Source organism: Electrophorus electricus, chromosome 15 (genome assembly GCF_041902795.1).
Source record: "Electrophorus electricus isolate QZ-2024a chromosome 15, ASM4190279v1, whole genome shotgun sequence".
Lineage (NCBI taxonomy): Eukaryota > Metazoa > Chordata > Actinopteri > Gymnotiformes > Gymnotidae > Electrophorus > Electrophorus electricus.
This window is the reverse complement of record NC_137511.1, coordinates 4,540,001-4,554,072: the sequence shown is the minus strand read 5'-3', so window position 1 is coordinate 4,554,072 and position 14,072 is coordinate 4,540,001. Positions and strand designations below refer to the sequence as shown.

Below are 14,072 nucleotides of genomic sequence, written 5' to 3'. Positions count from 1 at the left end.
GGCAGACAGGCACGGCTCACGGTGCGTGCCCCTTGAAGGATCTGGAAGACTGCAAGGCACGCGAGCGGACTGTGTAAACACGGTGCGATGGCTTTCAGATGTGTATCGGCCACCCCTCTCATCAAATCAGCCTTCACATTCAGGCTCCTCGGCCAGCGTGGCTCAAACGAACTCCCCCTCCAGTAAACAACATGACCATGAGATGCGTGAAAAGCCTGGAATTCCGCAACCCTCTGGAAAAGTTGCACAGAGGGCAGGGAGAAAGAAAACCGCTGATGGCGTGAGGATAGGACTACACACAAAGCTGGATTCCTGTTAACAATTAGCTATCAAACTTCATATAGGCCGGATGATATTTTTGATATTTTTAGTAGCTTTAAATAGACTGCCGAGCAACACAAAACAGGCTTGTTTTGAAATGTTGAAGTCTTCTGCCGCTGTGACCTGGGTAGAATTATTGAGAGCATGGCTTCACTCTAGTCTGGCAGAATGAGTTACTGGGCTGCTGCCACAGACAAGTGGAGAGTGAATCACATTCCTGGGAGGAACTTTGAGACGCGAGCTATTGTGTTGTCTGAACTTTTTAATATAGGCCGTACATTACAGCCACCTGGACTGTTATTCCACATTGAAAGGACTGACACGTCCACCATCATCCCTCTTTCCCCATGTAAGGGAGGACCATTCGTCTCATGGCAATGTGTCAGGCTACGGGCCATTAAGCAGGTGAGAGATGTACAAGCTCCTGCTATCTGTCTTACACAGACCCTGTAAGCAGGATGCCACAGAACAAGAAACATGCTCAACCCACTTTCACACTCATCCCGCCGCGTTATCTCCTCACACGGCAGAATGGGGAGTGATCTGACAAAGTAGTATGAAGTTATATTTGACCCAGCTTAACCGGTATGAGGTCAGAGTCACGCATCTTCAGCAGACGTGTCACAGCACCTGGCACGCACAGAGTCGCAGGGAAGTACTGACGAACGCTCACCTGCTCGTGGTGCTCGATGCCCATGCTGAGTGTGTTGATGAGGATGGCGATCATGATACCCCGGCCGAAGTACTTGCTGTCCACGATCTTGCGGAAGGTGTCACAGACCAGCCTCCAGAAATGCACGACCTTTGCCGCACGAGCCCCGAGCTTAAACTTGCTCTTCCGCTCGGGGTCTCTGCTGTCCCTGTAGTGGGCATCCTGAGTGAACTCATACACACCCTCGCTATCTGAGTCTGCAGTCTCGTTCGTCTCGATGCCTTCTGAGTCATTTCCTGCTGACTTCGTGCAATATGGGCAGGTTTCGGGGTCAAATGTCAAAGTAGGGTCCAAGTTTGCACCACTGCAGTTGGTGTTGGAAAGCTTCCTGCAGGGCATCTTCCCTGAAAATTAGAAATAATTTGTGCTTGAAGACACCGAAACAAAGTTATAAACAAATACGACGACAACACTATTTTGCTTTCAAGAAGCTTGTGGTACAGTCTCTATAATAAAGAAAGGAACACATGTACATAGACACACTCAAACAGGTCCCACTGTAAAACCACCTTTCACTATCACTGGGCTGCTCATGTACCTGCAGGACCTAGTGTCTCCAGCAGGCTCTGGGAGGTGGTGATGGGGTTGGGGGGAATGTTGAGGCTGGTGAGCATACTGGCCACGCTGCTTGCTGTTCCTGGCTCCAGGGCCCTCTGCCTGAGGCGCTCCAGGGGCAGGCAGGGCTGCAGGGTTGGGTAGTTCTTATGCACCGGTGCCGCAAAAGGAACCGAGTTCCTCTTGTAGGCCTGCAGCACAGAGGGGCCCGGCGTGGGCACGCAACGCAGTGGCTCAAAGTAGCAGGTAGCAGGGCACACGCTGTGGACCGACTCAGCACCCCTGGGGCCCAGAACCCCAGAGAGGGAGGAGACAGAAGGCTGCAGAGGGCTAATCGCAGGCAGCGTGAGGCGTCCGGAGCCCGCACCCGCGAGGTTAACGCTGGCGCTCCACGTGCTTGCCTCTGTCTCTCGGACGGCAGGCTCGGTGCGGACGCTCCCATTGCCGAGGTGGTAATGGTGGTGTTGGTGGTGGTGATGTGCGACGTGGTGCACAGAGCCCTGGCGCAGCTTCTGCCGCCGCCTCTTGGCATTCGTGGTCTCCGTGTCGGGAGAAGCGCAAACACGGAGGCCCGCCCTGCGAGCGACCGCACGCATTAGGTGACCCAGCTGCCGGGCGCCCTTGCGCACAATGTAGACCAGGTATTTGAGGAGCTCGTCGTAGCAACTGCCTGGCTCAGAGAAGCTGGCCAGCGTGCTGGCATTGGACATGAAGCGCACTCTCTGCTCCTTCATCAACTGACTCTCACGTTGCTTCGTCTCCGAGAACTGCGTGGCTATGACAACCAGACACAGGTTGATCATGAAGAAGGAGCCCACCTGGAGAGATAGAAAGACAGTGAAAGAGAAAAAGAGAGCATGTGAAAGAGAGGAAGAGAGAGGATATTTGGTTTCAAGGAAAATAGATTATATGTATAGTATCAGCACAAGAATTGCTTAGCTCAGTTCTTCAAAGGTCTGCAGCAACACAACATGATGCAGTTACTACTCTTTATGAAGCAATCAAAAGCTCATAATATTGAAGCTTTGCAACAGTATTGTCACTACTTCTTCTTGACTGTGTCTCATAGCAGCCCCAGAAGAGATCAACAATAGTACAGTACATTCAGACAGAGAATGAGACTGAGTGCTCAGTATTTCACCCATTACTTCATAGTTAACCTTCACAGAAAAGTAAACTCTTTTACTGCCCTTAACACATACTTTAGCAACTTTAGCATCTTTCTTCCGAAATAACTGTTTATTTCAACATTACTGTACTACATGTTAAGGCCTTTTTAAATAAAAAATCATCTTCGGTATTAAAGATTTTCTCTGTTAGAGCTTGAACTACAGCACACATAAAACACAGCATCATATCACAAGACCAGGAGCTGTATGCTGGGTACCAGAGGCCTGGCCCTTCCTTTATATGTCATCTGGATGTGAGTCATGGTAGAGCTGAGGGCCACATACTATGATCAGGAGGATGAAGTAGATGAAGTTATAGAAGGAGTGTGCATCCATCACAAAGTACATGATGTCCACCCAGCCCTCCAGAGTGATGACCTGCAGGGGAAGACAAGATGGAGGAGAGGAAGGGAGAGAAAACAGAGCAAGCTCACCTTTCGAGCAAGGCTACAGACAATTCCTTGTTAACTTACTGTACAGCAGAAGAGAGGCACTCTGCACAAACGCCCAGGGCATAGTGCCGTGAAACCCGGCCCGGTGCAGCGGTGTTTGCTGTGGTTCCTGAATCGGAGCGCATATCATTAAGCAGTGGGGGGAACCCCCCAAGCATGGCCTTGAAGCACCGCCAGCTGAAGGAAATGGCTGCGTTCTCCTCCCTTTGTTCTGTCTGTCACTCTGTGACAGTCCTGTGAGAAACACTTCTGCAGTTCCAGGCCACTACTGAGCTCAGTAGCAGGACGAGGAGCTGTCAAGCGGCTAATTCATTTGGGAGAGAGTGTATTAGGCATCTAGGACCCAGGCTGTGCAGCTGGCAAAAGGAAGACTGAGCCCTCAGTCCCTCCTAGTCTTTAGTACATGGCAGGTTTCTAAATATTTAATAATTTCCATTTTGATTTGTGTCCAAAATGTGACAAGTATTCCCTTGGAGACTCACGTGTCCCATTGTGCAACTACAATATGACATTGAAATTAAGAGCTGCATGTGGTATTATGCATAAAAATTAAAAACTTTATCACTGCTTTGAGATAAAAAATTTAACTGGGATTTTTGAATACTGACATCACCCCCATGCCATCCACTGATAGAGCTAATGCATAAAGAATATATAAAACAAATCCTAAGTAACAGTGCTTAGGGTTCAACATTTGAATGTAGAATGAAGTTTCAAAGCGAAAGAGTGCTGAAAAAGTGGTTGTCAGTGGCTGAAATGACGTGGCTGTAAAAGGTGTTGAGAGCTACAACTGCACTGTAGTGCCACCCTGTGTCAGTGAGGACAGTCGTACTGTTATGCGTCTGCTCACTTTGAGCACCTGTGGCAGTGTTTCCTCAAGTAAAATCACACAAGGCAATAACATTATCTGAGGCCCATGGAGGAGGCTCACCTGAAAAATGGCAATCCAGGCATAGCCTATATTGTCGAAGTTGATGGCGCCCTTGAAAGGGTTGACGTCCCCGGCAGAACAATTGGTGTAGTACTGGTTCCAGTTGACACAGGTGGTGTTGTCAGTGGTGTTGTAGGCGCCCATGCCCAGCTGACACTGCAGGCCCTCTTCATGCAGCGTGGGGATGGAGGTACACTGGCGCATGCCGGTGTCCCGTGGCTGCGAGCAGATGAACGGGTTCTCGTCATCGTTCTCCGTGTGGTAGTAGCTGTGCAGGTCCAGGCTCTGGGGACTGACGCACAGAGATGTGAGCAACCGATTTTCAAATATGTAATAATTTATATCATAACACAGCACTGAAGTCTTACAACCAGGATAACGGACGATGATGTGGATAGCTAGCAGCCATCAGAAAGGTCAGAGCGATGTTTTCAGACCAGTCTTTAACTGCTGACTTGAAAATGGGGTTTTTGTGATGGAGTAGGTGTTATAGAGCAATAATGGATTGGTAGTCTCACATCGCTAACATAAACAGATATGAATCATAAGATAAAGTAAAAGGGACTTGGGGAGATAAAGACTACCACCAATCTAATTGTAAGTAGTGAGCAGTCTAGAAAATGGCAGATTTGCGCTGCTGCATGGCCAGGGCAGCCTCCACAGGTTGCATCACACCTCACCTCTTTACCTCAGCCTCAGTGTCTCTTGTGTTGGCCAAACACCCATTTAGGCACCAGTCAGCCTGTTGAGAGATCAGCACTAACTACCTCCAGAGGACACAGGGCTGGAAAGGACCTAGCTCTAATGGGGCTTTGCGCTGACAGAGGGTAATTGGGCTGTCTGTCAACAGAAATTCACCTCAGAGCGAAAGTGACGAGGCCAATTAGCTGCACAAGTAGCTTCAATTATCTGATGGGACAAATAGGGGCCTTTTTTGGCTCCTGGCCCAAGAACTTTTTTTTTTAACAATAATTTAACATTTTAGAATAAGACTAATGCGACACAAGCGTCCCTGTGCTGCAGTGGATTCATTCAAGCTGAGCCATGATTTCGATTTTCTGCTCAATAATTCTGTGTGGTCCTTTGTACTGTGGTCTAGTCATAAGGATTACAATGCTAGAAAGTAGTAAATTCTTCATTCAGGTGTTTAAAAAAAACCTGTTTGGATAAGTAACAACAGGCAAAATTTTTCATTGCTTCAATTGTATTATTAATAACATGTCATCTGAACTTGTTGCAATTGCATTTGCATTGTTTTGCAGTCACTCATTCGCACTGCCTCACTGGGTACTGGGGCCACCACCTTTTCACCAACCATAACTGCACACATCTATTCCATTAGACTGACCAGTAATGTGTCTTCAACCTCTACTTTGTATTTGACCTTCCCTGTTCATTTTTGTTTGGCCTAAAATTACCAATAGGAGGGAGAAGTGAGGAGTGACAAACAAACTGACCAATTTTACTGAATGCTTGTTCAACCCCCCACAGTTTGGGAGAACATTCCTAAAAGTACAGATAAATGGAAGTCAAAACCGGACACCAGGGCATTCTGCCTAAAAGCAGACCGGTCAGGTGGCGACCATACTATACACTTACAGGGAGAAGTTCTCAGGCAGGAAGCAACGGTTACGCAGAAGCCCCGCCCACAGCTGCACCCCAACGATGCCGAAGATGAAGAAGACGAAGAAGCAGAGCAGCAGCACGTTGCCCAGCATAGGGAGCGTGTCCAGCAGGAGAGTCACCAATATTCTCATACCTGAGAGACAAAGGCGAGTCAGGACAGCAAGGAACACGAACAATAAAACAGCAGAGGAAGGTACAGCTCGTAGGCCCTTGAGAACATCCTCCGCAGCAGCTCAGGAACTCTGCCCACAATTCTCGCCGTTCTCACACATCCTGCCTTGTGTGTGTGTGTGTGTGTTTGCAAGGGCTTACTGTGGATCACAAGCACAACATGTTTATGCAGGGCCATAAAACTCTCAGCAAAGGAACGATATCTATTGTAGTGGCTTCATGCATCCTTGTGTGTGCAGCATGGCTGTCCTGATCCACCTTGCATGAGGCCAGGTGAGCAGAGCATAAATGAGAACATTAATTTCCTGTCAAGGGCTGTACGAGGAACAGCCGGAGGAGGGTAATCCCGTTGGCAGCCTCTACTCGGCATGGGCAACAACTGCAGCCAGCTACAGTTTGCAAATTTGGAAGGAGAGCAAGTGACAATATGCAGCAGGGCATTATCAGCAGCCAGAATAAACAAACGACAATGATGGATCTGTCTCGCAAGACGAAAGGCCTATCGTCTCATTGCTTGGGGTTATGGGACTCATTACTGTAGCGTTGGGATGTTTCTCTGACTCGTCTGTCCAGGGACAGGTCTAGACCTGCAAACCTACTGCTTGCCTGTGAAGCATCCTGATAATACTGAAAAAAATTGTAATAAAGAACTTCTCGAGGGTAGTTAAGAATGCAGTCAGGCTTTTGGGGGCATAATCAGTAAATGCCACACTACAATTGTAAAGACTTAGGAGACTCTCTTCCCAGCACAATTTCAATGCTGTCTCACTGAGCCTGGCATCCAGGGCTGTGGCACACATCCCCCTCCATCACCCTCCATGAGCAAGTGAGCAGCCGCACTGTTGACTAACAGACGTTATTTCATGTACATTTTTAGAGGAGACCTTGAGTCTTATTAATCTTGTACAGTTTAGAATATTTCACAACAAAGAAACACTAGAGGATTGCTGCAGCATTCAACAGGTGTCTAAACTATGAGAAAACAACTTCTTTATTAAAAAGAAAAAAACAAATTTTATGAGAAGTGGAGCCTTTCATAGCTTATCTATGCCCTTAAAAAGCCATTCCCCAGGGTTCAACTCCATGAAGAAGACTTGGTCTGGCCCTAAAGCTCTGATGGAAAGAGACCTCTGGGATTATGTGCCCTTTTGAGTCACATATGTGAAAAAAAGCCTAACATTAAAAACTCCAGGGAATGAGGAACCCTTGCCCATATTTTGGGATCTAAAGGCAGGCCATTAAAATCACTAACTACATTCATCTCAGCGATGTTTATATTTGACAGGACACCCAAGTACAAGTATGAAAGTGCTTAGCCTTGCTAACCAAAATTCATTATGCTTTGGCAAAGGGCATAGTACACCCCTGGAACTCGAATTTCTCTCTTAGCAAAATTAATTAAGAAATAGAATGGATGTGTTTATGACTCACACCCTGCACACCAGCAATAATCACTTATTTATTGATTCATATCACTTTTCTCAACTTCCATCAATCAGCCTTTCTTTGGGTGAGTGATCCTTGTTAGTAGCAACATTAATTCCTCAATACACCACTTCTCATATGCATTTTCACGTGACCTTTTCACGGTCTGTACTACAGCCTCAAACATACACACACACACACACACACACATGCACTCACTCACTGTTTTCATACGTACGGTCTCATCCTCAGGCTGCCGACCCATTAGGTACCTGATGCACTTATTCCCCATTTCTGTGTTCTAACTGCAATATTTCTGGAGCACATTCACTCATCCAGTCTGTGACTCAGTTACCGGCATCGTTACGTCATGCTAAAACGCCCAAATGCCACCCAACTGTCAGTGGCTTTTAATTGGTATTTTTTAATCTAATTTTGCAACACCCCCTTCCAACACAAACTTTTCCTCCTTCGTAATAAGCATGAGTGTACAAAGGAATTTGCATCCGTGTCACTTCCCATATTCCCCAGTGCTTCAGCTCACTTTCTTTCTCTTTGCAATCCTGATCTCCATAAAGCTGCAGACTAGACAATTCATATCTCACCACCATTTGTCAGACACTCTTTTCTCCCTCTCCGTGGGACTTGCTCTCTGCCTCGTAACCAAAGAACAACAGGGCCAGCGAAGAGGGCAACCACGCTTCACGTTCCACGCTTCCTCAAGCTGCCCTCCAAATGTGCACACATATCTAAATCCATTTTGGGTGCTGTTGTAGGTATGTTCAGGTCAGTTCCCATTTTGAATATCTCAGGAAAGACCCACGTGTTTGCAGATATGACAAACGTTTTAGGGGCATCTTTCGAATATCCAGAAAACAAACGAGTGCTCAGCACATTATGTGCGGGATTTTGATTTGTGAGAGACGTGATTCTCATATCCATATGTGTTCAACCCTCAAGCAACAGGACACAGGAAGAACAGGACAGGAAGTACATAAAACCAGACAAAAAAAGGCTAATGAACGACAGGAAGCGACAGAGGACAAGAAGGTGAAGTGAAACACCCAGGGAGAGTGTAAACGGGGTGAACGAGAACTGATCAAGGGGACATCTTAGCGATGAGGAGTGAGAAGAGAGGAGTGTGGGCGTGTGAGTGTGCAGGGAGGGTGCCAAATAAATCAGCCACTCAGTGTGCTATGTTCCTGTCAAATAAATTAAAAAAAAAAAAAACTTCTTTGGGTTTTGAGCTACACAGACAGGTGATGGATGGCAAGCGTTTGCCATCTATTACACTGCCACATGTTTTGATTAAGGCTGTTAGAATAAGTAGAAAATGATGGACGGGATCCAACATCACCACCCCTCAAATAACAAAACATCCAGACAACTCCCATTTTTTAAAAAACAGTAGCCAACATGTGAGGTAGCGATCGGATTTTCTTCAAATAAAATCCACCATTAGGTGGCTAAACAGCACAAGTGACTGTTGAATAATAAATAAACTGCCTGCTTCCATCTGGCCTGGCCTGTTCTTTTGATTGACGGAGGTGTTCATTATGTGGTAATGCTGAGAGAAGCAGGCTGCTGATGTCTACTGCAGTGGCCAGCCATCGCACCCCTGGAAGCCACCTCGGGATCCTTGAGCCTACAGTGACAGTAATGCTTCTTTTTTTTTGTTCAAACAGGATGCTACTGTCTCCGGCTGCACTGACAGATGTTAGGACAGGCACTTCATTTATGAGAAATTGGACCTATGCGCGGACGGAGAGCAGGCGAGAGTTCCCTGCAGGACCTACTGAGATACAGCGGCACATGACAGGATGAGAGTGGAGCGGCAGATGAATATGAGCGCGTGCCATTTTCCCTCTTCCGGAACCCAGCTGGACTGGATGCAGCATTTTAAATAAACTTTACCATTCTATAATCAGAAACGTTAGACTCTCGCGTCAAGGGCCCTCTGGGGGAATTTCCGATATGAGGCTCCTTGTGAAATTAAAGCCACGGGAAAAGTGGGCATCTCTTTGGCATGGAGGACAAATAAAGCAGCCGGTAAACAAGGAGCAGGCACAGGAAGTAGCTTGCCCCTTGCCTCACACGTTTCTGTGTGTATGAGAGAGATACTTTTCTTCACTCTTCCTTCCCCCTGGATCTGTGCATGTGTGAACGCGTGTGTGTGTGTGTGTGTGTGTGTGTGTGTGTGTGTATGTGCATAGATCACTGTAAAAGGCACTGGAGAGGAAAATAATCTATAAATGTCTGGTGCCTAAACCATGGATGGCTTCCGTGCAGCAGCACCGAGCGGAAGGCGCCGAGACTCTGGCTGGTGGAGACGTGAGACTTGCTGAGTGGCTGGACATGCCTTCAGCTGCCTGGCGTGAATGGAACTGCTACTGTACTGCCACCAAGCAACCACATTTCATCACTAAATGTCAAGTGATGAAATGTGTGTGTGTGTGTTTGTGTGTTTGTGTGTGTGTGTGTGTGTGTGTGTGTGTGTGTGTGTGTGTACATCACATTTATGCTGCAGGACAAGTTTCAATTTATGTCAGCTAAACACAGCTGCTTTACTTAGGAGTGTCAATGAGTTGTAAAATTAAGAATCAGCTTTCTGTAGAGAATAATGATGTACACTCCTGTTGAAAATACAGATTCATTAGTGTACAGCAAATGGGTAGCTACATTTCAAACAGTGAATTGCAAGTGGCGTCAGTACTCACTGGGCACTCGGTTGATAGCTCGGAGCGGTCTCAGCACTCTGACAGTACGGACAGCAGAGAAGCTGACATTCTGCAGGTTGAGAGAGTATTCCAGCATCCTGTAAACATGCACATGAATAATTGAGTATCTGTCACAAAGTGCTCATCACACAAAGCCCTACAGCAAAACCATATTAGTGGATCTTTGTGTCAAACCCCACATTGTCATGACCCCTTTACTGAAAAGGCTGGAGAACCAGAAGAAATAATGGCGTAAGCTTCTGGCATGACTCCAGTGGATGTAATTCAACATTATGACATATACAATGTACCAAATACACGGGGGAGGAAATTAGCCATCAAGGAGAATGTCAAACTGTAATATTACATCATCAACAAATGACTAATTCCAGTTAATACTAGTTTCTTTTACAGCTAGTATTTTTACCTTTATTTATAGAGAGCCCTGATTCGAGAGTTTACGTTATCAGACGAGACCCAACTGTGCTAAAGCCACTCTACCCAGACTTGCTCATGGAACTGTGTTCACTTTGATGCTTTTCGATTGGACCAAAGCAGGGTATCCAATCGAGGTCAATGAACTGAGATTTCCTAAAATACACACATACCAGCATACACACGCATACACACATAAGCTCACCCACACATGCACAGCTGTAGCACACATGTGAACTTTGGAGGAAGGCACAGGAAAGAATTCCCTGTTTTCCTAGCCGGCATACCCAGTTCATCTTCCTCTTTGTGTCCGTGTGCTAGAAACTATGTGGTCAGCGTTTACACTTATGGTGACAAAATTATCTGGCAACATAAAGCTATATTTTGCGAAGTAATGCTGCATTTTTATACATATTCTTTTTAAAAAGATATAACTACATAAGTACAGCTAGGCTACATGGAGAAGGTGCTATGCACGCATAGGACCCATGTGGTGCAACACAAACGTTTTCTTCATATGACCAAGATCACACTTGGACTCGGTGATGATGGCGATGTGCAAACAGTGCGAGGCCCATTAAGCAAGTAAGGCTCAGAAGAAATGTGCTCTGCTTTTGTTGCTCCTGAAATCTGCGGCACAGCTTTGAGAGCACTGATTGGCCAGAATGGAAACCAGCTGGTGGCTGGACTAGAACAATAATAACCCTGGTGACTAAGGCTAAAAACGGAGTGATGGGAAAAGGACAAAACATGAAAATATCAGAAGAGGCGGAAAACAAAGTAAGTTTTGCTGGGAAACAGCAAATGCCAGAAAGGCTGGAGAGGAAGAAGCGTGATAGAGGGAGGAGTGAGTGAGAGAGGGAGAAAGCTGGTGGAGGTATGCAGGGATAGAGAGAAGATGAGGACAGGCTCTGTTTGGGCTTGGGACTTGCGTGAGGACACTCCAAGAAAGCTTCTGCAGCCCAGTCAGGAGAACAGGAGGCAGCCCGGAGTGGGACTAAACAATGTGAAAGTGTGCCTTGCACGAGCACTCACATCATCAACAAATTGATGCATCTGACCCCTTACACATATACACCATAGGAGCGCAAATAAACACTAAACTCATGAATGATGAGACAGGCGCACGGCCAGACCTGTGTATTCCCTCACGTCCCCCAACACACACGCAGAAACACACACGCGCACACACACACACACACACACACACACACACACACACACACACACACACACACACACACACACACACACACACAGGTAAACATAAATGGCTAGTGAAGTGTCTACCCCAGGCTGAAGGCCAGCGAGGGCCTAACCTGCCTGTCTCTTATCTGTTTGTATATGGCATAGCTCAAGTGAAGGATGGCTCACTTTGCCAGAATCACTCTGTTTCCTGACAACAATGGCCACACTGTCAACAATGGCTGCGCTTAGCACACACAGTGCCAGCAGGCAGGGCACTATAATAGGAAAAGTATGAGGCAGATGAGGGAGTGGGGATCCAAAACAAGTCTGACCTTCAGGAACCACAAGGAATCCACCCCGTTCAGTCCTCATGTAGAGGGCCAGGCTGTGTTCTGCCATGGCCTGTTTGAACGCAGCAGAGGGAGAGCAGGCACACCAATACTGCTGCTTTGGGCTACAAACCACTCCATACTGCATGCAGCAGTAAACATGGCTGTTTAGCTGACATGAGGAGGCAGAATAAATTTGACTCTCTTTCTCTTACTCTCTCATTCTATATCTCTCTATATCTCTGACCCTGTCCCTTTTTGCCTTCAAAGCAACACTCTGGCTTGAGTTCAATCAGGACTTTTTGGCTTGCGCCACCTGGCAAGTTAATTAAGCGAGCTTCAGAAGAGGTTCACTTCGCCATGTCCACACTCGGATGGATGGGGAGATGAAATACTCTCCCTCCATCTTTATATTGCCTCTTCCACCTCTTCCACAGGTCACGCTCATCTCTTATCCTCCCCATCTACACCTTTCTGGAATATATCACATACAGCTTTATATAATAAAATGGCTGACACTTGATGGATGAACAATATTTCCTGCAGAAATGCAAAGCGTAAACCACAGGCAAACAATGCCTTAGCTCACACCTTATTTCACTAAACGTATTAACATATGGCATTTAAACCACGTTCCACTCACACTCTGTGCTTTTCCGGGCCCTCTCTAATACCTCTCCGACGGCAGCCAAGGGCTTCTGCTTTCTCCTTAACGGAACAGCACAGACTGATTAAAGTCGAACCCAGACGAGCTGCCTCAAGCCAAGCACTCGGCAGCTGTAAAGCGCCACGTCTCTACTCCTCCACCACCTCAGCTTGATTTCCAACCTGCCTGAGCATCTAAGGCCGTGCTGAGGTATTTAGGAAGGTCCCAGCAGGGTAGAGGATAGAGAGTGCGTCGAAGGACGAGGAGATGCAAAGTGACAACCCACTGCACACTGTCTTACAGCTCTGTACCGCTCTGAGGTTTGCCTTTCTTGTCTTCCCCGTGTTCCTTTCGGTATCCATTCGTCTCTATTTGCCGCTTGGTAAGTCTATTCTGAGGAAACACACGTCCTGAGTAATAATAACGCTTACGGAGACTAATGCCAGGATCCGAGGGGAGCGGCGAGGGTAGACACCATCTTTGCTGTGTGCCCTGGTCAAACATTACTTGACCAGAGGGGAAGAAAAAAATAAACAAGAAAGACCTTTTGCAGTTTTTTTTTTTCTTGGGAAAATATTTGATGGCCTTTGTTCATGACGACTTTGCCCATGTCTCATTCCCCTAAAGGGACCATTTTTTCTGCACATAACAGATCTGGAAAAAGTCCAGGGATATCAGTGAATTGGAGAGAGAAGAGGACATTTGTATGTGATCTTTGATTCGGTCTTCTGTCTTTTTTAGTTCGGTTCTACAGTGATTACGTTAAAAGTCGTGAGAGATTTAAGATACAGTAGGATTATTGGCAGCATGTCAGCATTTAACTGCTGGATGCTGCTGACCTGATCTGTTCATTATGTGGGAGAGTGATCAAAATTATACACCACTGCCTTTCTCTAATATCATTAAAAATCATGTTTTTAACAGCATCTCAGAATTAACATAATGAAAACATCATGACCAATAAAAGCAAAAAAATAAAATAAACAACAGCTCTTTCTTGAGGTAAGCTTGTAATAAGCTTGTGTTTCCACTAACACAACAACAGCAGTCCGATCAATGTGGGAGAAGTGCTTAGCCATCTGGTCAGTACCTGTGAACGGCTGTGTTAGTCTAGACACCACCAACTACAAATATGGGATGAAGGAACTCTCAGATGAAAGTGATGGACTGAGCGTAGTGCCATCAGTTCCTCTGCCCAAATAGCATTCCTGAAGTTTCTATTGCCTTACCAAGAGCTCCCCAGTCTGGCCTGGAAAAGAAAGGCTATTAGGATTGTTTATGTGGCGTCCAGTACTGGTTATTCTAGATGACTCTCACTGGCTTTTGCCAGGTTCCTTCCCTTCCAACCGCAGGGAGGCTTTTGGCTTTGGGAAAAAAGCCTCATATAGCACATTT

The 14,072-nt window shown here is 46.4% G+C and overlaps 1 protein-coding gene across 9 annotated transcripts in view; it reads right to left on the bottom strand.

Moving 5' to 3' along the window:
- Nucleotides 1–14,072, bottom strand: part of cacna1g (calcium channel, voltage-dependent, T type, alpha 1G subunit) — a 149,422-nt gene that overhangs the window by 61,873 nt on the left and 73,477 nt on the right. For all 9 annotated transcript variants that reach the window (XM_081698277.1, XM_081698278.1, XM_081698279.1 and 6 more), the window contains exons 5-10: nucleotides 10,080–10,177; nucleotides 5,740–5,899; nucleotides 4,141–4,432; nucleotides 3,043–3,135; nucleotides 1,572–2,406; nucleotides 995–1,377 (exon numbers count right to left, since the gene is read on the bottom strand). In XM_081698277.1, coding sequence (XP_081554403.1) covers nucleotides 995–1,377; nucleotides 1,572–2,406; nucleotides 3,043–3,135; nucleotides 4,141–4,432; nucleotides 5,740–5,899; nucleotides 10,080–10,177 — 1,861 coding nt within the window. The remainder of the gene's footprint in view (nucleotides 1–994; nucleotides 1,378–1,571; nucleotides 2,407–3,042; nucleotides 3,136–4,140; nucleotides 4,433–5,739; nucleotides 5,900–10,079; nucleotides 10,178–14,072) is intronic.